General features: G+C 61.3%; 1 protein-coding gene across 4 annotated transcripts; it reads right to left on the bottom strand.

The window, feature by feature from the left end:
- Positions 1-104: 104 nt before the first annotated feature.
- MKNK2 (MAPK interacting serine/threonine kinase 2) lies at positions 105-17,882 on the bottom strand. 4 transcript variants are annotated; one of them, XM_038163489.1, is made up of 15 exons: positions 17,845-17,882; positions 17,564-17,749; positions 15,521-15,602; positions 15,258-15,359; positions 15,038-15,135; positions 14,017-14,096; positions 13,474-13,547; positions 13,290-13,394; positions 12,897-12,952; positions 12,503-12,598; positions 10,973-11,167; positions 10,717-10,881; positions 10,572-10,615; positions 1,400-1,524; positions 105-754 (listed from the first exon to the last, which is right to left on the bottom strand). In XM_038163489.1, exons 2-15 carry the CDS (start codon positions 17,609-17,611, stop codon positions 120-122), a joined length of 1,905 nt encoding a protein of 634 aa, XP_038019417.1. In that variant the 5' UTR covers positions 17,612-17,749; positions 17,845-17,882; the 3' UTR covers positions 105-119. The 4 variants fall into 4 exon arrangements, with proteins under 4 accessions (XP_038019417.1, XP_038019419.1, XP_038019420.1 ...); XM_038163491.1 differs by having other exon boundaries at positions 105-172; XM_038163492.1 differs by lacking the exon at positions 105-754 and adding an exon at positions 1,235-1,278.
- Between the last annotated feature and the right edge of the window lie 9,091 nt (positions 17,883-26,973).

Raw genomic sequence — 26,973 nt, 5'->3', positions numbered from 1 at the left:
CGGGCACGGGGGGAGCGGCGGAGGCGGTGGCGGGGCGGGGAGAGGGCGTGGGGCGGCGGGCGGGGCCGGCACGGAGGGGGAGGATGGAAGGCGATGCGAGGGGGAGTGAGGGGTGATACCTATGGGGATGATTCCTGAGGGGGCGATCCTTGAGGAGGATGAGGATCCATCCCTGAGGAGCACGTTTGGAGATGAGGGGCGATCCCTGAGGGGGCTGAGGGACGATCCCCGAGGGGCTCTTTTGAGGGTAACGGGGCATTTCCCTGACGAGCAGCAGAGCGGAGCAATCCCTGTAGGGCACTTTTGGGGCAAGAGGGGATGAGACCCTGAGGAACCAGTGTGGACGGATGAGAGGCAATTTTGGTGGGCGATCCCTGGGGACAGTTTGGGGGATGAGGGGACGATTCCTTAGGGAGAATATGGGGATGATCCCTGAAGGGCCGATCCCTGAAAAGGATGGAAACTGTCCCTGAGGGGCAGTCTGGGGGACAAAGGGGGTGACCCTTGAAGAGGTGAGGGTCAGTCCCTGAGGGACGGTGTTGGGAATGAGGGGGTGATCCCTGAGGGCAATAAAGGAATGATCCATGGGGGAATAATCCCTGAAGATGATGAGGGGCCAAACCTGAGGGACAGTTTTGAGGATAAGGGAGAATTTCCCTGAGGAGCAACGTGGAGGGGGTAGCAAGAGGAGCAATCCTCGAGGGGCAGTTTTGGGAATGAGGAAGTGATCCCTGAGGAGGATGAGGGCACATCCCTGGGGTGAAAGGAGGAGGAGAAAGGAAATGGGAGTGATTTCCTGAGGAGCAATGAGGGGGGCAGGGGGTGAGGGAAGCAATCCCTGAAGGGCAGTTTTGAGAGATAAGATTCCGAGGAACAGTGTGGGGGTGTGACAGAAGCAATCCCTGAGAACCAGTTTGGAGATAATGGCGATTCCCTGAGGAGCAATGTGAGGGAGTCAAAGGGGAGCAATCTCTGAGGGGCAATTTTGAGGGATAAGGGGAGCATCCCTGTGAAAGGGGTTATTCTGAGGAGGATGAGGGAGCCCAGAGAGCAGTTTGTGAAGGGATGAGAAATGGGGTGCAATTCACAGAGAAGAGGTTGAGACTTAAGGGGCTGAAGGGAATCACTGCTGGGGGTGAGGAGCCAGGGAGGTTTGGGTCTTGTGGAGGTGAAGGTGAATTGGGGGTTTTCCCCTCATGATCTCACACACCAGCCATTCCTCTGCAGCAGACCCAGGCCTCCAGCATCCCTAGACCGCTGCTTCATGCCCAGCAATTCCTCACAATAATCAGAGTTACTGGCTGCTGCTGCTGACACAGGCCTGGAGCAGCACATTACCAGGCCCACCACAGGTGTTACCCTGCACAAACCCGGGAGCCGCAGCACCCTGATCCCTCACCTGGTCGTGCCCTGCTGCTCCTGCTGGACCTGTTCAGCCAGAAGCCACTGGCCGGTGTTGTCCCCATCAATGGCATCTCCTCGCCAGGCAGTGTGAGGTGGAGATGGCGCGGGGACAGGAGTCGGCTGCAAAGCAGAAGATTAATTAAGAGGCTGTGCCACTGCCTCGCTGTGATCTCAGAAACTGAACCGTTAAAGTGATTTATTCTTCACAGGGTAATTACATTCCCCTTCTCTCTGTTATCCATCCCCCGATCTGTGCTGCGCACACACCCAGTCAGGAGCAGGCGTGCGGTCAGCGAGTCGATGTGTCAGAGGGGAGATGGCCTGGCTGCCCCTTCTGCTTCCTGTGCCTTGGTGTTACAGCTTCTGCAGCACACAGACATGCTGTTTGTGTGGATTGTGTGCTGTTTGTGTGGATTCAACACTTCCAGACCCTCACACAGCTCTGGGATCTCTCCATGAGCCACTATGGCCTGACACAGCAGCGCTGCTACACCACTGATTTTGACTGAGAGTCCAGCCTGGCTTTGTATTGTGTTGTCAATACCCATTTCTGCTGCATTCTGTGCTGTCAGGTTTCTTGCTGCATTTTTAAAGCTGCATTTCACATGGACACGTTTGGGAAACTCCTTTGCAGAACTCCTGTCCTAACAGTCCCAGTGGAGGCAGGAATGAGTAGGAGCCTTTAAAATCAGAGAACCACAGAACCATAGAATCATTAATATAAGAAAACTTTTTTAAGATCAAGTCCAACTGTTACCCCGGCATCCCCACCATGTTCACCACTAAACCATGTCACCACATGTTTTTTAAGCACTCCCAGGGCTGGAAACACTTACAGCATTTTAGAGTATCTATTTAGAGTATTAGAAATAATATTTTTCAGAGGAACAGTCCTTTTTCCTGTGAAATCTTTCATTTAGTAATAATAACCAGGCATTCAGCACAGCCGTATTCTCTCTTAAAACGCTTCATCCTTTACTCTTCAGCACCATTTCCTCGGCTCATCGCTCCCCCCTTTCTAGCCCAGCTGCTTCCACAGATTTCAGCGTCATCCTTTTCCCTCGGGGCCGTGCAGCCTGGCCGCCCGCCCGCTCCCTGCTCAGGCCAGTCCTGCTTGCGGCTGCTCCTTTCGGGCCACAGACGTTAGAGGGAGCTGGAGACTCGCTGTGCCCGCCTGGATGCTTGGACGCGGCTGATGGCTGGCAGGAATGGCCTGTAGGCACGTCCCAAGCGCCGCGGGGTCACTGGCTGTGTCATTGCACACGTATCCAGCTCCAGGAGTGCCACTGAGGGGCTCCTGCCCTGCCTGGGAGGTGCGGGATAATCCAGCCCGGCCCATGCTGCTGGTGGAGGCTGAAGTTTCCTCACCATAGCGTTCCCTGCTCCAAAATCCCAGCAAATTCATCTTCGACAAACTGTGGTGTGCCTGCCAGGGAGGACGGGTGCTTCTCCATCACCTGGGGAGGGGATTCCACACCCGTTCAATCCTGATCTTCCCAGCACCACCAGCCTGCTCTGTGCCATGCTCACCGTGCCAGCCCTGCCATCCTGCATCAGACAGATGCTGGTTATTCAGCCCGTGGTAAACTAAATTGGGGTGATTTGTGTTGTGGCAGGAGCCAGAGGCTTAACTCAGGGCCAGTGTAAGGAAACACAGCCGTGGATCTGAGGGAAATGGATCTGTGTGGGGCACTCGCCATGGCGATGGTGTGGGATGGGGTGATGGGTTTGCTGCAGCGACCCAGCACCAACACCACGGTGATCAGTGGTGTGTTAGACCAGAGGAATAAAAAGATGAGTGTCGTACAGGAGACTTTACCATCCCAAAAATAAACCTGGGAACAAACACTCCTATAAAAGGCTCGGCGTCATTATTTCTGGGTCTGGTAGCCAACAGATTCCTTCAGTGATCAGGCACTGGGCAAAGGCAGTGCTCTTTTAGCCAGGCCATTCACAGGGTGAACAAAAGCCTCACCCCAGCAGTAACGCTGGGCAGGGAGATCACTGGGGTTCAGCTGGTGGGATGAAGGCTGACCCCATCCAGGACTGGACATGAAGGGTCTCACAAAGCTACAAGCAGCTGGAATGAAACCAGTGGCACCAGAGTGCTCGGAGTTGGATAGCAGAGAACATCTGGCCTTTCTTCACCTCGTGTAGGCAGAAAAAAACACTTAGAATGTGTGCTCGAAGCAAAAGCTGGAAATGTGTGTTCCAAGCAAAAGGCAGGCAGATGCAACTCTCCCCTGGCTGAGCAGCTCACCTCAAAGGAGGCCTTTTAGCATGTAGGAAGCTCCGAGGAAGACTCAGAGACATCCCAGGTGTGAGCCAGAGGAGGGCAAAGTGGGACCTGCCCAACCCTGTGCCTTAGCACCAAGCCCTGATCTAAACCTGCAGCCAGGTGGGAAGGTGACTCACGAGGCCCAGGGCCGCTCCAGCCATGGACACAGCTCTCCCAGGTTTTGAGAAAACCTGACCCTGCTCAGCTCCTACGGACTGACCACAGCTCCCATTGCCTGTGCAATGCCACCCAGAGCTGGAATCCCGTGGGAAAGCCAGACCTGCACCCCATGGCTCTCCAAAATTCACACTTCACCATCCAAAACCACAAACAAGGCTGACCAAGGCCTTCTCCAGACAGTGGAGGAAACAGACGTGCCATGCTGTGCCACTGCCACCGAGGCTCCTGGCGCAGAGGGAGCAGCCACAGGAAACACAGGCAGGGCCAGACCTGTGTGCTGGGCTCTGCTGGGGAGCACATCACACACTCCCTGAGATGATTTCACAGGAAGAACCTGCACACACCAGTCAAAACCACACCAAAATGGCACATCCTACCAAAAAACCACCCCAGATGGCAGGATTGGGTTGCCTGGATAGGAGACATGATTCTCTGCAAAAATGCACTTTCCTTCTCTACCCCATCTCAGAAAACATTTTAAAAGCACAAAAAGGAAAATTAAATATTTTTTTGATCCAAAGCAGCTGTTTTGCATCAGAACACACTTCACACCTTCCTCCCTACATTGCCCAGTGTGAGTTTGGGGTTCACTGACGGTTCAGGAGAGCACTCTGGTCTGAGGGAATGCATGTTACTCACTCCAGGGTGGTTTTTTGGGCAGACGTTGAATCAAAATGTTGTTTAATCACCCAGGTCATCATTTGCCACCAGCAGAGCCGGGATCAGACCCAAAGTACTGAGGACACTTCATCTTTGCTCCTGCCCAGGTGCCTCAGTGCCCTGGGCTGAAGCCAGATGTGACCCCACCAGCCACCCCAGTGTGCAGTTATGATATTTTATGAAAATCCTTTTGTTAAGATTTTCTTTTTTGAGAAGTTGAGAGGTTTCAGGGATAAATGTAAATAATGACTATTTGTTGTTGAGGAATGCAACAAGTGGATTTGTGATTGGTCCCATGTAGTTGTTTCTAATTAATAACAAATCACAGTCCGGCTGTCCAGACTGTCACTGGTCAGTCACAAGACTTTGTTATTCATTCCATTCTATTTCTGTCTCACCTTCTGATGATTCCTTTCTCTCTGTTCTTTTAGTATAGTTTTAGTTTAGCATTTTTAATATAATATATATATCATAATATAATAAACCAGCCTTCTGAAACATGGAGTCAGAATTCTCATCTCTTCCCTTATCCTACGTGCCCGGCAAAGTCACACCAGCGCTGCGGCCACTCAGATCCATCCGAAGGCTCCATTAAATCCTGAAGACAGCGGACTGGCACAAAGCCACCACGTCACCCAAAGCCTGGCTGGCCCCCTGTGTCAGCCAGGCCACGCCGGTGGCTCTGCAGTGGCTCCTTCCCTCGGGGCTGGCGTGGGCGGCATGGCGCTGCTCCTGCTGTGGGGCTTTTCTCCAATGCAAATCCACACTAGGGTATTTATAGCACCCTTATCCCGGTGGAGCCTATTTTGGGCTGATGCTCAGGCACCAGAGCAGCACAGGTTATTTTAACCCAGCGCTGGGTTATTTTCAGAGCTGCCCTTCTCTGCACGTGCTCAGGAACGGTTTCCAACTGCCAGGCGCTTTCTGGGGCTGGGGAAACTGGGGAAGGGGGAGAAGAGGGACCATGTGAAGGAATTTCAGAGATTTAAAGTTAAACCAGCATCTGCAGCAAAGCTGCCTTTGACACAACTGTCTGGGATCCACCTGGAATCTTGGAAGCAGGATTGTCTGCAGGACAGCTCTAGAGCAAAAGGCAGGAGAGGAAAGATTTCTGAAGCACACAGCTGAGGGCCCAATGATGGTGAAACAACATGCAAGAGAGGAGGAGCCGAGAGCTGGATGCTCCTAAAATGTCCAGGGTCACCAGCTGGTGGCCCCAGGCCCAGCAGGGAGCAATAGCTTTGCTCATCAGAGGCAGGAACAGCACCAACACCATAGGATGGGATGTGCTCCTCATCCTCAGCATGGAGGGAACCCCAGCTCTGTTCTCACCACATGCCATCCTGGAACAGCCAGGGAAGGGAGACTTCTGGGGCCATCCTGTCCTGATCCAGGTGCTGCAAGAAGCAGCTGCAGCATTTACCAAGCAGTGAGCCTGGATTCTCAGCAGTGTTGCAGGGGGGCTCTCTCAGCTCAGAGCAGCAGCTGGTCCTTGGCAGAGCCCATTCCCCAAACCTGGGGTGCCATGGATGGGGTTCTGCCAGGGCAGCAGCACCATGGCAATGGCATCCAGAGGGATCCAGAGCAGCATAGCAGCACGGAGGGAGAAGTCGGGATTTTAAATTTTTATTTTAAATTCCACAAGGTCTTGCCTTGTCCATGTAAGAAAGCTCAGCAGGGCCTCTACAGCCTTTTTCCCACACCCTGATCCCCAGCCTCCAGTCCCCACTGCCTTACCTATCCCATCACATTTTCCTCTTGCCTCAGTGTCCCCCTCTGCCCCCTGAGCCAGGGAGGGGTGGCGGGGATGTGCCGGGAGCGTCTTGGGGGTGGCAGGGCAGTCCCAAGGCCACTGCGTGCAGCTGGCAGGGAGCGCAGCCCTGCCCCATGACCTCCAGCTCCCATTGGGATTGAGAGGATCACACCATCCCGCTGGGAAAAGTGAGTCAGGGCCTGAGCCACTGCCAGCCCCTATTCCTGGCCTCCCACCCTGCCACACTCCCAGCCCCCCGGGGCAGCAGCAGGCTGGGAAGGAACAAGTGAGAGTTAGGAAGGGTTATAGGGAGAGGAGCCCCTGGATGGAGTGCCACCCACTTCCCCAACCCCCCGATCCAACATGCCCCACCTGCCACAGCCACCTGCCCACCACATAGGTCTCAATGCATTTTTATTAAATTCTTACAAAACAGAATACAAAATTCTGGCATCAACAATTGTTATAAAGGAAAACTTCAATTCAGCTGTATCAGGTCACCTGGTACATACAGTAAAGTGCTTCTTTTTGTGTGTTTGCTTTTTTTTCTTTTTTTCTCTTTTTGTCTTTTTTTTTTTTTTTTTACTATTTTCATTTTTATTTCCCAGCCAGCCCCTGAGCAGAGGCCGCTGTTGCACAAACCAACAGTGCGTTAACGTGACTCTTGTTGAACCAGCTTTGGCAGTCTTCATCAATTGTAAAGTGGAGAAAGTTTCTCCTGGTTTCATAAAAAAGAGTTAGCTTCACAGTAAACGTTTCTAACCAGTTCTATGTCGAGTTAGTTGGCTGGAGGAAGGGTGGGGGGGGAAGGAGAGGAAGCAAAAACACTTAACATTTCCAGCTTTAAAAACAAAAAAAAAAAAATTGAAGTTGGTTTCCAAGATAGATGCTCTATGGGGGGGAAGTTTGGAAAGAGGAAGAGGAGGAAAAAGGGTGCTGGCGAGAGGGGGTCGCTGGTGCTGGACCATGGGAGCATCTGTCTGGAAACCGCCCCGGGAGAGGCGCTGGCAGCGGGGAGGGGACGTCTGGCCCTGGCACAAGGGTGTCCCCAGCCATGCCTGCCCTGCCAGGGCACCTGCGGGTGCCCAGCACTGCCACCAGCCAGGCTGGAGGTTTTCCAGTCGATCCCCAGCTCTAGAGGCATTTAAAGATTCTCTACCAATGCACAGACCTGGCATTGGGTCACCCCCCAGTACCACGCCAGGAGCGCCGGGTCCACACCAAACCCCACCCAAAATGCAAAGCTGAGCCCAGGCCGAGCTCGGGTGCTCCCAGCACATCCTCCAACTCCCACAAACTCCCACAGCATCTTCTGGCTGCACACCCCTGGCCGAGGACACCCACGGGACACAGGCAGGGTCACCCAGGCCTTCCCCAGAGTGTGTGGTGTACTTATATATATAGAGATATAAAAGAGATCACTCTTATCTGTGGGGGGAAAAGGGGAAACTCAGTTTGCCAACAAAAGCAGCACAGGGGACAGATAAATTTTGGTGACATCCCCCTGCCATCCCCTTCCCATGATTTTTTTGTTTTTTAAAAAAAGGCTGCAGCGTGCAGCATCAACGATAGCTTCACAATACCAGCTCAAGGCATCGCGTACTGTACATCATTCAAGTATTTCTTAATATAAGACAACAAGGAATTATCTACAACTGATAAAACAAAATAAGCTATAAAAAGTAACAATGTACAATCAAGATGGATTTTTTTTTCTTTCTGTTAAAGGAGGCCTCTCCAGGGTGTCCTGGTGCCTGCAAGGAGGGTCTCCCCTCACCACTGCCTCACTCCTCCCCACCCAGCACAGTGGGACTGGGGACACACAGGGGAGAGGGAGATCACAAGTGCGAGGCAGTTTCCGGGGTGGGATGGGGATGGAGTCACTCTCCTCAGCCTCCCTGGGTCAGCAGAAAGGCTGGGAAGGGTGAGAGAAGATGGCCCCTGCCCTAAACTCCATCAACACCCGAGATCATCATCTCCCAAGATAACACACACACCTCCCTGAAACAAAAAACAACATATATTGCATAGTATTGCTGTCAGCAGTCTTAAAATAAAAAGGAGAACTTTCTTTTTTTGTTTCCAGAGACAATGACTGTCTTCAGCTGAAGACCCAGGGAAGTCTGTTCCCCAGCTCAGAGCTCCCAAACCCTCACCTGTGCACACGATGGGCCGAGGCTGCTTTTGCAAAATATAAAGCTCAAAGCACTGAGTTGGAAGGGACAGGAGGAGGCTATGAAGGGGACACTGCCCTCCCAGTGGGATGGGGGCTGGCAGCAGGCACAGCTTGGTGGCACAACCCCAAGCAGTGCCTGTGGCAGGGAGCAGGGGGTGTCAGGGTGCTCTGCATGCCAGTCTGGCCCCGAGCACAGGTCCTGCTCCCCTGGACAGACCCAGAAACCAGCCAAGGGCCTCGCCCCGACTCAGCATCCCGAGTCCTTCTCACGCTGAAGCGAACTCCAAGGACAATGCCACGCCTGCCTGAACACACAGAGCAGGGATGCACGTGCATGACCACCCGCACCAGCACTCTCCCTGCTGAAGACCCGACTGCTCTGACCCCAAACCTTCCAGCCCCACATCCCGAGCCGTCCCTAGGCAGCTCCCCCATGCCCTAGCCTTTGGGTGCTGCCACCAGCCTGACTGCTCACCCACTGGCACCCCCGGGGCATTGGGCACCCTCTGTGCCCCCCGACCCTCCTGCCACGGCAGCCTCGGGGCCAGCCTGAAGCCACGGCAGGTCTCACTGTCCTGCAGCAGGTCCTGATGCTCTTTAAGGCGGTCCTTGCTTTCCACAGAACACACAACTCCCAGAGAGTGTTTCTGGCTGCTCTGGCCACCCTGAACACCTCATCCCCCATGCACATCCCCAAGGGCACAGCCACCAGCCCCTCCAAAACCCGGGGTGCAACACCTGACCTGGCACAAGAGCACAGCCCGGGATGCCCATGCGTCCCCGGGGAGCCGCCAGCCGGAGCGTGGGAGGAAAGGAAGACATCTCTCTGTGCTCTGTAGAGAAGCACAGCTGGCAGCTTAAAACCAACAGTAATTAAAAAGGAAAGGGAAAAAAAAAGGGCAAAAAGAAAAAGAGGTGAATAGCTTATTCTGGAAGCAGGATGCCGAGGAAAGAAGGTGGGTTGGGCACTGCTCCTTTGCTGGCACCATCTCTCCCCAGCCTGAGCTGTTCCCTGCACTGTGTCCCCCTGGAGCTGAGCTGGGACACCCCCGAGCACAGGACAGAGGGGCTCCCCACACCTCCCACACCCAGGAGGTGCCTCCCAGACCCCCAGGAAGGGGTTTTTGTGGGATCTACCCCAACATCAGAGAGAAACCTGCAGCTCTGAGGGGAGGGGCGAGGTTAAAACGCAACTCCCGCTGCTGAAAACGCGACCGAGGGTCTTTTGTTCACAGTATGAAATGAGCTGAAATCGTCAAAGCAGCCGCGGATACAAAGAGTCCTTTGGTGTCAGGGAGGGGGAAAAATGTCAGAGGAGAAACCAAGAGCCAGGAAACAAAAGTCCATGTGTCTGTCAGATGTCCTTGAGTGCGCCCTGGGTGAAGCAACCTCACACTTGATTTAATACCTTTAAAAAAAAAAAAAAAAAGATCTTAAACAAACCCTCCCACCCCCAGACCTACAAGATCAGCAAAACCTTGGAAACCAGCCACAGGGACGAGTCCTGATCTTGTCACTAGCCAGAAACAGTGGGGTCGGGAAGGGAAAGGGGAAGAAAGAAAGGAGGAGAAGGAGGACATGGGGTACAGCAGGTGTGAGGGGCACCACTCAGGCTTGGTCGGCCACCAGGACCAGCGGGGCCACCAGGTGCTGCCCAGAGGCCACTGCCTTGGCCAGGCTGCTCTTCTGCCGCCGCTTGGCCAGCTTGGACTCAGAGGGGGGGGAGAGCTGCATGGCCCGTGAGGTAGCTTTGATGATGATGGGTCGTGCTTCCTCCTCCGCCTCTTCCTCCTCGTCCTCATCATGCCGTGTCAGCTGGCGGTTGACAGCGATGGCCTCAGCAGCAAAGGAGGTGAGCTCTTTGGCACTGCTGTTCCTACAGGGGAGGCATGGGCTCAGGAGGGGTGTGGGGGGCTGGAGGGAGGTCGGGACCAAATATCCAGGTGTCCCTCCTCACATGCTGGCCATGCCAGACTGGTCAGACACCAAAAATCAAACCGAAGTAGCAGGCCTGCCCGGACACAGAGTCATGGCAGAGTCCCCAAAAAGCAGAAGGAACAGACAGTAGTGCTGAGGAGTGGAGTCAGAATTCAGGGGGCTGGGGGGTATCCCACACTCACCTCTGCAGGATGATGGGGGTTGGCAGGGTGTTGTCCGGGGCACACTGCAACAAAATGCAGCGAGTCAGAGCCAGAATTGTGCAGACAGGTGTTCCCCACCCCGGATTTGGGGAGCACAGAGTGGGGAGGGGACACCAACACTCACCCCCTGCACCCAGGGGTGCTCCAGGACCTGGGCTGCGCTGAGCCGCTTCTTGGCATCTCTCACCAGCAGCTTGGAAATGAGGTCTTTGGCTCCAAAGGAGATGTGCGCCCAGTCCTTGTCAGGAAACTCGTACTTCCCCTCCTGGATGCTCTCAAAGAGCATGTTCTGAGCAGGGCGAGAAGTAACAGAGCCTCAGCCAGGAGTGCTGCAGCCAAACTGGGGGTGAGTTTGGGCGCTGCTGGGGCTCCCCACTCACCTGGCAGGTGTGGCACGCCTCACCCCGGTCCCAGCCGCAGTCAGAGCCGCAGTGGCCCACAAAGGGGGGGTACCCGCTCAGCATGATGTACAGGATGACACCCAGGCTCCACAGGTCACAGCGCTTGTCGTAGATTGAGGCCTCCTCGTTGAAGGCTTCCACCACCTCTGGGGCCATGTACTCAGCTGAGCCACACTGCGGGGACAGGCAGGGTGAGCCCCAGGGCAGGGGGTGAGCCCCAAGGGTGGGGAGCAATGGGGCAGGGGGTACTGGGAGGGTCCTGCCAGATCTCTGGGGCTGCACCTCTGAAGGGAAGGTGCTCCCCAGGTTTGCTCCTGCCACATCACCCTGCTGGGTTTCCCACCGCAGAGGATGCCACAGACCCGCCTCTCTGGGGTCACCCAACAGCAGCTGCCCCCCCGAAGGAAAAAAAGAATAAAGCCTAAAGGGTGCAACTCGCACGGCGCAGCACAGCCGGACCCACAGGACCCACAGCATTGTCACCACCCAACCGGCTCAGCGGGACAGCCCCAGCGCCTGGGAGCGGCCACGGGACACGGTGGGACGAGCCTGCCGTGCCTGCTCCCGGGCCGGCACAGGCGGAGCTGCCGCGCAGGATCCGGGGCGGGAGGAGTTAACCCTGTGCAGGGAGAGGCAGAGCCAGCGGCCCCATTCCCCTATCGCTCCAGGGACTCTGGGGCTTTCCAGCACATGACCCGCAGCCCACACAGGCCCCGTGACCAGGGGAGAAAAGAGCTGCAGCCAGCAGATAATCGCCCCGTAACGAGGCCTCCCGACGAGGGGCCTCTCCGGCCCCAGCAGCTGATGCCACCGCAGGAAAACAACCCCCAGCCCGATCCCGCGGGAATGGAGCGCCCGTCCCGCTCCGCCCCCAGGGGCTGAGAGGGGGGAAACTCGGGACACCCCAGGAACTCGGATCCCGCCCCGGGAGGAGACGGACGGGGAGGACGGAGGGGGCTGGGGTGTTCTGGCCGCCGCCCCTGCTGTCGCACCCCGCACGGGCTCGGCTCCGCCCTCCCCGGCACGTTCGCACCCCCAAAAACCGGCGATACCCTGCACGGGGGGCACCTGCGGCTGCCGATAAGGGGAGCGCGGCTTTCTGCAGGACGCGGCATCTGTGCGACACGGGGACACCCGGGAGCTCTCGGGCTGCCCGCCCTGCGCCGCGCTCCCGCAGCCCGGAGGCTCGGCCCCCGTCCCTCGCCCACGAGCCGGGGAACCGCGGGCCCCCGGCCCGGTGCTGACCCAGTTCTCCCGGCAGGCTCGGCGCAGCCGCCGCGGCGCTCGGGCTGTTGCTAAGGCTCACGGCAGCCCGGGCGCTGCGCCAGCCCCCGGCCCCCCCGCGTTATGTAACCGCATCTCGCCTGCCACGGCGGGGGGGGGCCGGGGGACACGCAGCGACAGCAGCGACGAGCAGGGGGTGTCCGTGCATAGCCCTGCTCCTGGAGGCTGCGAGGCAGCTGGGGGGGTCCCCGGGGACCCCACGATATGGGGAGCTCGCTCGCTTACCGGGGTGAGCAGTTCCGGAGTGGAGATGGGGGAGCAGTCGCCGTTCAGTTTGATGCCGCTTCCCAGGTCAAAGTCGCAGATCTTCACCGGGGAGACCTGGGGAGAGAGGGGGAAGAAGTGGTGGGTGACCCCCCCCGGCATGCTCCAGGACCCACAGCCGGCAGCCCCCCGGGGACCACAGCCATGTTTTCAGGCCACAGCTGCTCAATGCCAGCTTGTGTCATGCTTCACACCACGCTGTGCTGCGGCATATGGGGGGTGTGTGCGTCCCTGGCAGGACTTGCTGCATATGTATGTGTCCCTGGCAGGACCCCCCTGCACCCCCCACCTGAGGAATCACCCCCCCACCCCCAGGCAGCACACCCTGCACCCACCCTGGCTGCTCCCTGCTCACCTGGTCTGGGCTCTCACACAGGATATTTTCTGGTTTCAGATCCCTGTGTGCAATCCCTGGGGGCAAAAGAGCCAATGAGGGTAAAAATCCCCCTCCTACAAGACCGCTATAGCGTAAAGTCTGGGGGCAACACAGGGACCCCTCCCCCCCCACCCCAAACCACTGCCTGCACCCTGGCAAAAGGCAAAATTTGCTGCTGGCCTCGAATCCCAACCTAACTGGATGAACAGGATCCGCACCACAAAAAGCCTTGTGATGCAGCTGGGCCTGACCCTGCGTGCTGGGACGGGCACTGTCCCCTGGGCAGGAGGATGGGGGGAGGCAGTGACACCCCCAGGAGGGCCCAGCACACCCCAGGGTGTCCTCAGTGGCACCTGGGGCGTCCCAGCTCACCTTTGTTGTGCAGAAAGTGCAGGGCACTGGCAATATCCTGCACCACCACGCTGGCCTCCAGCTCGTTGAAGTGGCGTCTCCGGTGGATGTGGGTCAGGATGGAGCCTGTGGCCAGGTGAGAGCAGAGCTGGGGCTCGTGGGGGTCCTGCTGCCCCAGCTCCCCCCGCCCCGATGCCACACTCACCTCCCCTCATCTTCTCAAACACCAGGTAAAACCTCTCCTCCTCCTCAAAGAACTCAATCAGCTCCAGGACGTTTCTGCAGGGACCATGGCATCAGTCCAGCATCCCCCCAAACACCTCCTGGGGTTCCCCCCACAGCCCCATCCAGCACAGGACCCCGGGAGGGATGTGGGATGGGAAAACTGGGCTTGCAGTGATTGAAACCACACGGCCAGGGCCCCCCTGGCCGAATTCCAGGAGGGAGAGGGGCTTGCAGCGCCCGGCTCCGCTCCTCCCTAATTGCTCACAGCCCCTCCTGGCCCGCCCCACACACACACAGCCCCGCTCAGCAGCAGCAGCTCGGCTCGGCTCCAACTTGGCCACCGAGGCCCTGTCGTCATGGCAAACCACTGAACGTCCCCTGTGGATGCTCCAGCGTGGCCAGCGGGGTCACGGGGAGGGAGCGGGGGCAGAGGGCAGCCTGGCTATGGCCCATGGGTGTCCCGAGCATCAGCCGGGTCCCAGCCCACTCCCAGTGCCCACAGTGGGGGATGATCCCCCCGTACCTGTGTCCCTGGCACTGATAGAGCATCTCCACCTCCCGGAAAACCCTGCTCCGGATGTGTCCCAGGCGCTTCTCTATGATCTGGAAGGCAAAGAGGGGAGGCTGAGCGCTGCCAGGGAGGGGCCGGGGCACCCCTGTCCCTCCAGCGCAGGGACCCGCGGGGCCGGGCGGGGCTCAGGCAGCAGAACAGGCTGTTCCCGGCGCCGGTGCCAAGCGGCAGAGGCCGTGCCAAGCCGCTCCCTCCGGGGCCAGCAGAGCTCCACGTGACACCGGAGCAGCGGCGCAGCAAAGGGCCCTATGCCCCACTGGGCACAGCGGGGCTCGCTGGCCGTGCCAAGGGGGGACAGGGGGACACCCCACACGGTGGGGAGGGCAGATGGGTGCTGTCATCAGCCTTTGGGGCACACAGAGCACTCCACCACCACAGCCCTCCCCTGCTGCCTCAGCTGGTCCCTCTAGGGCACCCAAAGGCCCCCATGGAGTGACAGGGGAGGCACAGCTCCCCCAGCATTCGGCTGCATTTTGACACAGGGCCCATCCCAGAGCCTCCGTGCCATGGCTCAGAGTCTGTGGGGTGCAGGGCCACGGGACCACCATCCCTCACCCCAAAAGCTCACCCCAACCCTCTCCAGCAGCTGCATGAGAGAGACCTCCCTGGAGTGAGCAGGAGGTGACCACCCTGCCAGCACCATGTGCCCCTGTTTGCCCCAAGTCCCCAGACACATCCCGAGTGTTAATTTAGTCTCCGGCCTGCCCTCATTGACAGAGAGAAGAGCATGGCTAAGGGGGGGTCACTGAGGAGCCCGAGCTGGGTGGTGGCAGAGGCCAGTGTGCCACCACCACAGCCCAGCGCTGCCGCATCCCCGTCCCTCTCCCTTCCCTCCAGCCCATGGAGCCGCAGCCCTGGGCCGGCACCGGGTGCTCCTGGGAGCTGGCAGAGCCCCAGGTGCGGAGGGCAGAAATGGAACTGAGGCACGGGGTGGGAGGAGGGCAGCCCTGCAGCCCCAGCACTGGATCTTTACCTTCACCGCGTACTCCTTGTTGGTGATGAGGTTCACGCAGGACTGGACTCTGGCGTGGGCCCCTTCTCCCAGCACCTCTTCCTGCAGCTGGTAAACATCTGGCAGGGGAGAGGTCACCTGAGCTGCTGGCCCCGCCGCACACAGCCTGGGGACACCAGGAGGGCCCAGTCCTGCCCCAGGCCAAGGGGAGCCCCTGGGGTCCCTGAGCAGCCCCGCTCACCTTCGAACCTGCCGGAGAAGCTGTCGGTGGCTCTGCAGCGCTTCTTCTTCTTGTTCCTTTTCTTGGCATCAGGGATGTCGATGGGTTGACTTGAAGGCATGTCTGCGCCAGAGCAAAGCCAGCGGTGTCAGCCATCCCTGTCCACCCACGGCTCCCCCAGCACTGCCAGGACTGCCCCCAAAGCCTTCAGGGCCCAGACCCTGGGGCAGGGTGGCGGGAGCCCTGCTGGGAGGGAGCCCTGAGAGGAGGCACCCGCCACTCACCGGGACGGGGCGGGCACTCGAAGTTGAAGACGGGCTCCAGGTGGTTGGACTGGTCGAACTCCAGGTCGAAAGGGTTTTGCCCCTGTGGGAGCCAAGAGCAGGAGTGAGGTGGCAGCTGCTGGATCAGCAACCACCAGCTGCCACCCTGAGCCCAGCACAGACACACAGCCCAGCATGCTCTGGCTTCTGGGACACATTCTGCTCACTGCCCCGCGGTGCATGACACCAGCTCATGGTGAGACACAGCAGAACTCCAGGGAGAGCCAGAGGATGAGGAGGAAGGCTTTGACCTCATCTCCTGATGGGGATGGTGCTGCAGGGTCACTCCTCCAGCCAGCCCCAGGCCAGCACACGGGGGATGATGAGACAGACCGCAGCCGCCCACACCAACCCAACCCCAAATCTCCACCCAAACCTGAACCACAGTGAGGTAGGAGGGGGAGGAAGAGAAGTCACAGGGCAAGACAGGTTCCAGAGCCACCCCTCCATGTCCTCCCAGCTCCCTGCAAGGTCACAGTGGCTGGAGCCTGCTCTGTGGACATCGTGTCCACCGGGCTGTGGGGCACCCCTGACCTGGGAGGATCAGGCCTCACTCCAAACCCTCCTGCACCCCGGGATCCATGGAGGGCACAGGACCTGCTCCTTCCTCCATGCTGAACCCCAGCGGCACCCAAAGGGACATGGAGACCCTCTGCTTCCTGCTCCCCTGGGCCACCCTTGGGATGGGGCAGTGCTAGGGGCAAAAGGGCTCCCTCCTCCCCAGGATTATGAAATCTGTTTGGGTGGAGGTGGCAGCTCCAGCGGCGTTCCCAAACCCGCCCGGTGCCCGGGCTGGCTGCCAGCCCCAGCACGGCCAACCCCGGCCACCGCCAGAAACACCCAGAAGGCGCCTGTTTACTGCAGCCCTGCGGGGGCCGGGGGTCCCCCGCGGAACAGGGGGCAGGATCATAGCAGGAACAACCCCCCACCAAGCACCACTTTGGACCTCCGGGACCAAAACTCTCCTGTGCTGCATTTTCCCAGCTTCCCTCCCCCTCAAAACCAGATTTGGGGAGCGCAGCATCGCCCCGCAGCTGCTGCCCCCCGGGACGAGCCCCGGCAGGATGGGGGGGACGAGGCCTCTGGGAGAGGCACGGGGTGTACGGGGGGGCAGGGGAAGAAAGGGGGGGCACTGGCGGGGCAATAGGGGGCCAGGGGGCCCTGCCAGCTGCCGCAGCACTGCCACACAAAGGTCTGGGGGATGGGAGGCTGCGCACGGGCTCCATCAGCACAACCGAGGTGTCCCCCCCGCCTCCATCCCCAGCCACCGCGGGGGGACACGAACCCCGGCCAGAGGGCACCCGAGCGGGGGCGGGGGGCACTGCCATGAGGGGGCGGGTTAGGGGGACCCCCCCGCCCCCCGGAGCTGGAGCAAAACCGAACAAAGGACCCCCCAACCCACAGCCAGGAGGCGGCTAAGGAAGGGGGGGAAGCGAATGGAGCGGGAGCGGGACCACAGGGACCCCCCGCACCCCGAGGTGACAGTGGCAGGTGGGACGGGGGGGGGGGGGGGGGGGGGGGGGGGGGGGTGACGGGCCCGGGCTGGGGGGGGTGGGCGGCGCTGCGGGATCGAGCCTCGCACGGTCCCACCGGGCCGGGCCTGGGGAGCCCCGAGACCCCCCCAAGGCTGCCGGAGCAGGACGGCAAGGGAAGGGGAGCAGCTGGGCGGGGGGAAAGTGCAGCCAAGCCACCCAAGGGGGATCCCCGCGGGAGCTGCAGCATCCCAGCGCCCACCCGAGGGATGGGGGGGAGACACTGACCCAACCCCCGGGAGCACCGCGACCTCCGCCACGGGGGGACACAGGGGTCCCCCTGCACGGTTTGGGTGGCTGCACCCCCGGACCTCCTCAGTTTGGGGGGTGTCGGGGGTGGGGCAGGAAGCGGCCGGGCCCCCTCCGTTCCTGAGCAGGGGGTGCAGCGATGCGGGCGCAGCCCGGCCCTGCCGGCACCCCGGCCCCGGAGCCCCCCAGAGCATCCCCGTGGGGGCGGGGAGCAGCCCCTTACCTTGAAGGAGCGGTGGAATCCCGGGATCTCTGATTTCTTCTGCACCATCTTGCTGCGGGGGGGTGCGGGGGGCGGCGTTGCTGGGAGAAATGAGGGGGGGCGGCAAAATAAAAAAAAAAGGGGGATGGGGGGAGGGAGGCGGAGGGACGGGCAGAGCCGGAGGGGAGTCCGGGGGGTGGCCGAGACCTGCGGGGAGAGGAGGGGAGGGTGGGGGGGTCAGGCGGCTGCGGCCCCCCGGATCCGGCCCCGCTCCCCCCCGAGCCCCCCGGGCCGGCGCTCACCGGCGCGGCCCCGCAGAGCCGCCGCTGCTGGTGGTACCGCAGCCCGCACCGCCGCCCGCTCCGCTCCGCGCCGCTCCGCCGCCGCCGGGGGGGGGACGCGCCGCCCCCGCCCCCGCCGCCTTTATAGGCACGGCCGCGGCCCCCGCCCCGCCCCGCCCCCGGCCGCGGACACCCCCCCCCGCCGCGCCCCGGGACGGGGACACCCCGCCGGGGACACAAGCGGCCACCCCGCGCATACAAACACCCCCGCCCAGGGCCACAAAGCCCCCCCGGACACCCCCCGGGAACGCGGCCGCCCCGGGGACACAAACAGCCCTCCCCGGGCGCCCACCGGGACACAAGCGTTCCCCCCCGAGGACACAGTCCCCCCTCCCCGGGCACACAAACAACCCCCCCCGGGACACCCCAAAGCCCCGGGCACAGGGACAGAAACACCTCCCCCAGTGCACCCCCCCCCCCCCCGGACACAAACAGCCCCCGAGCAGCACCGGGGGACACAAACGACCCCCGCACACGTAAACGGGGGAAACAGCCTCCCTAAGGGGACACCCCAGACGCCCCCCGGGGCCACCCACACCCCCTCTCGGGCACCCACCCGGGACCTCACCCCCCCGGATTCCCTCTGGGGACACCGCACTCCCCTCGGGTACCCCCCTCGCTGCTCCGGGGACCGGAAACACCCCTCCCGGCACCCTGCTGTGGTGTGGGGGAGGCTGGGGACACTCCTCGGAAGGGTCCCTGCACCCCTATACCTGGCACCCCCAGTGCTGCACCCCTTTGCCACCCCCCTGTGCTGCACCCAGGCACAGGGACACCCCCCTGTCACCCCCCTGTGCTGCACCCATGGACAGGGGCACCCCCCTGTCACCGCCCTGTGCTGCACTGAGGCACAGGGACACCCCCCTGTCGCCCCTCTGTGCTGCACCCTGGACAGCGGCACCCCCAGTCCCCCCCAAACTGCACCCACTGAGGGTGCAGGGGTGGGGGACGGCAACCCCCGCATCCCTCAGACCGCCCTGCACTATTTTAGGGGACAGTGCCCCCCCTCCAGGCACCCCAATTCCTCCCTCCCCCTTCAGACACACTCGGCCGCGGGGATGGGGACAGAGACACCTCTTGGGGACCCCCCTGCACCGGGACAAGGACACTCCGGCCACTCCGGCTCCGTGTTCAGGATCTGGTGGCAGGGGAGGGGGGGCCCCCTGAGCCCCCAGCCCACTCAGGTCACGAGTGGGGCAGAGCTCAGCCCGGCCTGCACCGGGGGCGGGGGGGGGAGGAGCAGGGGTCACGTCCCTCTGTCCCCGCGGGCCACCAGTGGCTGTGGGGAGCAGGGTCGGGAGCAGGACCCCCCTCCTGGCTCTGTGACCCCGTGGGAGCCTCTCCCCACGCGTGTGTGCGACCGTCCTGTCCCCCCCGCGCCGTGTGACGCCAGCGGGGGCTCAGAGCAGACGCGCTCGTTGCGCGCAGCGGCTGCGCCGGGGCCGATGGCTGCGGCACCGCGGTGACTTCACCGCCCGCCCCGCGCATTGGCTGCGCCCGCCGCCGCCGCGGCACCCCCGGGCCCCCCCGTCACCGCCACGGCACCCCCGGACCCCCCCGTCACCGCCACGGCACCCCCGGGCCCCTCTGCCACAACCATCGGTCAAACCCACCTGTCACAACCAGCGGCACCCCCGGACCCCCCCCTTCCCACTGCCACCGGCACCCCCGGACAACACTCTCGGCACCCCCGGGCCCCCCCGTCACCGCCACGGCACCCCCGGACCCCCCTGTCACCGCCACGGCACCCCCGGGCCCCTCTGCCACAACCAGCGGCACCCCCGGACCCCCCCCTTCCCACTGCCACCGGCACCCCCGGACCCCCCCCCCCCAACACTCTCGGCACCCCTGGACCCCCCCGTCGCCGCCATCGCCACCCCTGGAACCCCCCGATTATTGCCATCGGCACCTGCAGCCCCCCGCCACTGCCACCGGCACCCCCGGACCCTCCCATCCCCATCGGCACCCCCGGATCCGGCCCCCCGGCACTATCGGCGCCTGCAGACCCCCCCCTCGCCACCATCATCGGCACCCCCGACCCCCCCGCGCTAATATCGGCACCCCCGGACCCCCCCCTCAGCCATCGGCACCTCCGGACCCCCCCTCAGCCATCGGCACCCCCGGACCCCCCCTCAGCCATCGGACCCCCCCATCAGCCACCGGCCCCCCCAGCGCCGCAGCCCCCGGCCCTGCTCTGCCCCCACCCTCCTCTGCCCCTCTGCTGGGGGGTGTTTGGGGGGGAAGTGCATCGCCCCAAATCCCGGTGCCAGCCCGGTGTGGGGTCCCCAGGGTAGGGTCCTGGCCACCCCCCCCCTTCCCAAAACCTGCCGAAATTCCTGCTTTTCCGGGCCCTAATGGCTCCTCCTGGTCCCGCACAGCGCCCTGCCCGGGCCTTTGTTTGGGGGTGCTGCTAATGAGGCTCCCCCGTTAATCCGGACTGGGGGGGTGAGTGGTGGTGCCCCCACTGCTGGGGGGTCCGCAGGGGGACAGGAACGGTCCCTTCCCCTCCTGGGCTCCTGAGGAGCCACGCATTCCCAAATCGTGCCCGCCACCACGTCGGTCATGGAGCCGGGAGTGACGGGGCAGCACAGCCGGGCCCGCAGCCCTGGGGCCACCAGGCGTGCCTGGCATGGGGGGCTGCCCAGGGCTGGGCGGGGGGCTCGCCCGGCACAGGGGGGTCCCTGTCACCGTGTGGAAGCTGGGGCAGTGCAGCGCGTTCTCCGTGTGTGCCGGTGTGCTGTGTGCCGGCTGTGTGTGGTGTCCCCTGCGCGTCCCCTGCGTGTCCCCACGTGTCACTGTGCCCTCTGTGCACAGCCGGTGTATGCTCGGCGCTCACCCCTGCTCCCCGTGTGGCCCTGGCGTGACCGTGGCGTGTTTGCCCCCTGTGCTGGTCACACACGCTCAGTGCACACGCACGGGGAGGTTTCCAGCCCGGTGTGACAGCAGCGCTGGGCACAGGGACACCGGGACAGGCTCCTCTTCCCAAGGCTTCCCTTCCCGGAGCTGGTCCCTGTGGAACTGGCTGCCAGGGAATGTGCACAAAACCACACACGTGTGTGCAAGGCCAGAGCGTGGCCCCGGGGGTGTTTGCACGAGCACACGCACCCCTACATGTGACCATGTGTTGTTTTGTGCCTGCACACGCGTTCATCCCCGTGCACCAGCCGTGTTCCCCCCGGGACCAGGGCTCTCCCTCTCCCCCTCTCCTGCTCGGCACAGGGCGCAGCCAAAATCCCCCCTGGGGCCCAGCCTGGCCCCCAGGTCCCTGCACTGGTGGCTCCTGCTGTGGGGACACACACGCCTGCGGACAGTGGAAAGGGCCCCAGGCAGGGCTGGCAGCTCACAGACCACAACTCAGGCCTTCCTAATGTTTTTTTTCAGGGAAACACAAATTTCTCAGCCCCCTCTCTCTTTCCGGTCACATCCAGCATCCCAGGGGTGCCAACGTGAGGCTGGCAGCAGCGAATTCCCCACGTCCCAGTTCTCCCCAGGATTCTCTCCCGGTGAGCCCCCCTGCTGTGTCCCCAAGGTGTCACCCGTCCCCACACCTCTGCCTTCCACCAGGACCCACAATCTTGTAGGGTCTGCAGGAGCTGCTGGAGCCCCACACTCCAAGACCAGCCGAGGGAAAACAGGAAAGTGAGCGGGGCCGTGCCGGAAGGCGGCTATTGTTGGCCGGGGAGCAGAGGCAGAGTCAGGGGCCGGAGGCATCGCGGCCACCCTGTCACCCCTCTGTGCCCTGAGCCGCTCGTGGCTGCCCACAGCCCCTGGATGTGCCCCAGCGTGGGCAGGCGCTGCTCGGGGCTGTCCAGGGCTTCCCCTCCCACCCCACTGCTCTGCTTTGGAAGGGAAAATAAATAAACCTCTTTTTTTTTTTTTTTTTCCGTGTGTTACTTCCCCGGCCCAAGGAGGGCCCAGCTTCCCGCCCCTGGAAGCAGGAGGATTTGGAACCCTGGCTGTGTGTCAAGCGAAAAAATCCTGCAAAAAACCTGGAATTTCCTGCTGGGCAGAAACGCGGAGGTTTGACACCCCTGGCGCTGGGGCGGGACAGGAGGGATGGGAGGGACACAGGGGAACAGGAGGGACACAGGGGACACCCCTCCCCCCTGCCCAGGGCACACGGGGGCTCAGGCCGAGCTGGCTCCTGTGCTGGTGCATCCTCGATTTCCTCCTCGCTTTGAAGCCACTGGGAAGTTTTGGCAGCTCCTGCCAGGCCTCCAGTGCACCCCAAGTCCCCTCCCTGCCACCGTGGGGCTCTCCCAGGGACACGGCCCTGGTCCCTCAGTCCCCATCTCTGCAGGGACAGGGCTGGGGTGAGCCCTGCTTGGCTTTCCCAGCTCCTGCTTTACCCCCTCATTCCAGGGCTGCCCCCGGCCCAGGAGCCCCAGCAGGGCTGCCCAGTGTGTCCCAGGGACGGCAGGGGGACAGCAGAGGGAGAGGGGTCACACGGAGGGGGATGGTGCTGTCGTTCCTCAGTTTCCCCAGCTGGAAGGGGTGCCATAAGGGGAGAGAGTAACGAACCCAACGTAGAAGCTGCAGGGAAGTGTGTTCTGAGGGAGGGTACAAACACACCAGGGGTGGTTTCACCCCCAAAAAGCCCTTCAGGGAGGTGCCAGTTCAGTGGGGAGCATCCTCCGTCCCCCACCCCCCAGTCCCTAACACTCCACACCAGCCAAAACCCAGGGGACAAGGACATGGAGATGGTGGGATTGAGATGGGGCTTGGCCCAGGCATCTACTGGAAAGATGGAGCAAGTCCTCCAGGAGGGAAATCTCTGCAGCCCCCAAAACAAGGGGCAGGAGCTGCGGGAGCTGTGGTTTTGGGGTGTCTGGGAGAGGGGCAGGGACAGGGCTCATGCTGTGCCACAGTGGGAGTCCTGTCTTAGCAGAGAGCAGCAAATGGGAAAAGCATTTCCAGGAGGACTTCGAACACCCCAGGCTCTTTTCACCCTCCTCCACCCTCCCAATTCCCTGGGAAGGGGAAAATCTGCGGCAGCAGCCCTGACCCCCTGCAGCAGGGTCACTCCGGGGAAGCCCAGGGACGTGGCAGGAAGAGGTGCAGGCTGGCACGTTGCACATTTTCTTAGAAGGAGCAGAAAAACTCCCAAACCATCAAAAAATTCCCCCTGCTCCGTTGGAAAGGGCACTGAAACCACAGCAGGGCCTGTACACCCGTGCTGGAGGATGTCGGTGCTGGCAGCCTCTGGCGTTAGCAGGGATTTATTTGTTCACCAGGACCAAAAACGATCCTGGGGGCCCTTCTCCTGGTGAGGCAGAGGGTGAGGAGGGAGCTGCCATCCCCGTGGGGCCGGAGCAGCAGGTGCCCTGGGTATCGGTGTCACCGCGGGGATGGGACATGTCCTCCCCGCTCCAGCATTTTCCCAGAAGCATTCCAGGTCCTGCCCATGTTCCTGGAGCTGCTGGCTCCTGGCCTGGCCTGTGCCATACAAGGCAGAGGGAGCACGTGCCATGCTGGTGACTGTTCCCTTGTCCCAGCAACGGCTGTCACCTCCTCCACGGAGCCCAAAACTGGAGCAGAGCAAACCCAGGGCCCTGCCCGGGAGAAGGCGGGCACGGATCAGGGCTGGGGGGCTGCCAGGGACCCTGGGGAATCTGGCTCCAGAGGCATCAGCTGTCCAGGAAACACAGAACAAACAAAAAGCACATTTCAGAGCTTGGAAAGTGTCCACTGCCTGTGCAGGGATGAGGGATGGAGGCACTCGCAGGGTCTGGGGGGGCTGAGTGTGACAGCAGAGCTGTGCAGGGACATGTCCTGTGCCAGCCGTGCTCCTGTTTCCCCAACTCAAAAGGTGCATGGAATGAGGCAGCACCTCCTGGGGATGGGAACACAGTCCATGGGCCCCTGGGCCCCACGGCCCCTCTGGAGGGGTCCCTTTGCTGTCTCTGGGATGGTGCCCAGGGCTGGAGGGGCAGGGCAGGGCAGTGTAAGGACATCCTTCTCTCACAGCACAGCCCCAGCAACGCTCTGAGCAGGGAGGTGGTGGCAGCTGGGGACATCCCTGTCCTCACCCAGCCGGTCTGGCTCTGGCACAGACCCCACAGATCCGCAGCCACAGGTGCCAGAGGAGACCCCCAGCCCCTGCTCCTCCTTCACTGCTTTCCAAGGGTCCCTGCAAAGGCTGCCCCCCCTCCCCAGATTCCCACTCTAAGCAAACTCTGATGGGACTCGTGACAGATGTGCTCGACCCTTCCACCAGCCCAGCAGCGCTCTGGTCTGGGATCCAGAGGAGGAAAAGGCCAGAGCCAGGCCAAGAAGTCCAGGAAACCCACGGAGGAGCAGAGTGCCCCAGGGAGCATCAATGCTTGTGAGCCCAGAACTGACTCTGGGATTAACACATGGACAGCAGGTGGCTTTTCCAGGACTTATTTATCAAGGAACAATGAAAGTTGTGGGTACAAGAAGCCCCCTGCACTTTTCCCTGTGAGCCAGCTGCTTCACCCCATCACCCTGCCAGCACAGCAAGGCACGAGTGCGTGCCTTGAGCTCTCCCTGCCTGGCAGTGTGACTGTCCTGTGGTGTCCCAGAGCAGGGACACCTCCCGAGCTGTGCCTCAAGGAACAGAGACCTTTCCACCAACAACAGACCTTTGGATGAGTCCAGTTTGAGTTTCCCCTAATCTGCAGCTGGACTGCACATCTGTGCTCTGCTCTGCAGGTGGGACACATCTCAGGGTTTGGGATGAGACTGAGAGATCCTTCCCCACCCAAGGTGGAGAGACCCTTAACTTGCAACAGCTCCTTGGTGAGATCCTGACAACACCCTGAATTAACACCAATGAAATCCATGTATTTAATTCCTTCCTATGTGAACCACTGTCCAGATCTGAGACTAAGACTGGGCCTGGGCTGTACCTAAGGTCCATCAGGAGTTTAGGAAGCAAGGGGATCTTGTCTGAACCTTGCACTCAGCAGAAGGGTCTCTCTTACCCTTTTACATCCTCAGTCTCAATGTAAATCATTCCAGCTCAATTCCAACTTGATTTTCCTTAGACTTTTACATCCATGTAGGAAGTACCAGAGGAAACCTCATCAATGTACCCTGTTAAATCACACTTTCATAGATTCACTTTAATATAACTTTTGCTAACAGCATTGACAGCGACTCTTTGAGTGACCCTAAATCACTCATCTGTGACAAAGTGATGTTGTTGGTGGGATCCTAAATCCAGATTCATGGCAGAACTGAGGCCCTGAAGCTCCTGAGCTCCTGAGGGTTCAGGGGATGGAGAAACCCAGCAGGGGAGGATCAGGATGAGCCACGGCTTCCTGGGAGCAGCAGGAGAGCCTGCTCTGAAGCACAGGAAAGGAGCATTTCCCTGGGAACATACGGCAGCCACAGCCCCCTCTGTGCTGCCAGCCCGCCTGCTCCAGCTCCAGGGCAGATGCCATCTGTGCTTTTTGGGAAGGGATCAGCCCCGCAGAGGGGAGGCTGCTGGAGCCCTGGGCACTCGACCTGCTCAGCCCAGTCCCTGCAGTGCAGATCTGCAAAGCTGTTCTCTGGGTTCTCAGCACAGCCTTTGTGATGCCTCTGCACCCAACCCGCGCCAGGGGGATGAGCAGTGAAAGTACCCAGAGGTGCTGGTCAAGGCTAAACCCTCTGGCTAGGCTGGGCTCAGCTCGGGGGGCTCAGTTTGGGTGGGCTCAGCCCTCGGGGCTCAGCTTGTGGCCCTCAGCACTGGGGCCGCAGTTTGGGGTGCTCAGCCTGGAGGGCTCAGCACTGGGAACTCAGCCCTGGGGGGCTCAGCTTGGGGGCTCAGCCCCAGGGGCTCACAGCTGCCTGCTCCCTGCAGCACTGCAGCTGCAGCTCAGGAGCAAGTAAACACGAGATGAAAGCCTGGGGAGATGAAAGTGGGGCTGGGGCTGCCGGGGCAGAGGCAGAGCGAGGCTGAGCTGTGGCTCCACAGACCTGTCTGGGCAACATCCTGCACTGCCGGGCGTGGGGCCGGGCTCAGCCACCCCCAGCCCTGCCACATCTCCTACAAAGGCGCTTCTCCTCCTCCCTTGGCTGAGCTGCTCTGGCACGGGAGGGTTTCCCTCAAAAAGAAAGAAGGGCTGAGGAAGGCAGGTCGCTGCAGCCCTGTGGGTCACAGCTGGTTGGTGCCACACATCCCCAGACAGCACCCAGAGCACTCCAGGTGGCTGTGAAAGGGGAAGCTGAGGAGCAGTGGCAGGAGCTGGCCTGGCTCTGAGGGCTGACCCAGCACCACTCACCACCCACCTGCAGCCCCGCCACAGCTCAGCACTTGGGGCCTTGCAGGTGTCCTGGTTTCAGCTGGGACAGAGCCAGTTCTCTCCCCAGTAGCTGGTACAGGGCCGTGTTTGGGATCTGGGATGAGAATAATGCTGATAACACACCGTTGTTTTGGTGTTGCTGAGCAGTGCTTACCCTAAGCCAAGGACTCTGTGTGTCCCGTGCTCTGCCAGCAAGGAGGGGCACAACAACTGGGGGAAGCGGGGCTGGGACAGCCGACCCAGGCTGGCCAAAGAGATATTCCACACCAAGGAACAGCACGTTCTCCAGTCGAGCTGCGCCCACAAAACACCGGGAGAGGAGGGCTGGAGGGTGGTCCCAGCACCACCACGGGGCAGGGCAACAGGCAACAGCCAGAGCTGCAGGCAGGGAACAGGAGGAGCTACAGCTGGGGAGCCCCTCACTCCCCTCCTGGCCAGGAAAACAATGCGCATCCCCCAAATGCAGTTTTTCCCAGTTTAGACCACCAGCCTCAATGACTGCACCCCTGGCTCCTTCCCACGGTAGAGAAGCCTCTTGGCAAGTTGGTGAGCTGGAATTCCCCTCCCCTGCCCACTTCCACCCAAGTTTCAGAGCTGGGAGAACAGCTCAACCCTTGGGTACAGAGATACTGCAGACACAAGGCAGGACAACCTCGGGCTGCCGCTCAGGCCCCATGGCCCGGGGACCCAGCGCAGGGCTCGGAGCAGCCTGGACCTGGCACGTGGAGAGCAGGAGGAACCCAACCAACCCCCAGGAGCTGTGCCAGGAGCACACACCCACGAGCTCCCAGCACGATCCCCAAGGAGCCCAAGCACCGTGTTTGTTTTGCTGATGGGA

This window comes from Motacilla alba, chromosome 28 (genome assembly GCF_015832195.1).
Source record: "Motacilla alba alba isolate MOTALB_02 chromosome 28, Motacilla_alba_V1.0_pri, whole genome shotgun sequence".
NCBI classification, from domain to species: Eukaryota; Metazoa; Chordata; class Aves; order Passeriformes; family Motacillidae; genus Motacilla; species Motacilla alba.
This window is presented reverse-complemented; position numbering and strand designations above follow the sequence as displayed.

What these genes read in the sequence shown, in the direction of transcription:
- MKNK2 (XM_038163489.1), bottom strand. Translation starts at nt 17,611, where the DNA reads ATGGTGCAGAAGAAATCAGAGATCCCGGGATTCCACCGCTCCTTCAAG. An exon ending in GATTCCACCGCTCCTTCAAG is followed by an intron (nt 15,603 to 17,563) that starts GTAAGGGGCTGC and finishes TGGCTCCCACAG; the next exon opens with GGGCAAAACCCTTTCGACCT. An exon ending in AGGCGTGCCACACCTGCCAG is followed by an intron (nt 10,882 to 10,972) that starts GTGAGTGGGGAG and finishes CGCCCTGCTCAG; the next exon opens with AACATGCTCTTTGAGAGCAT.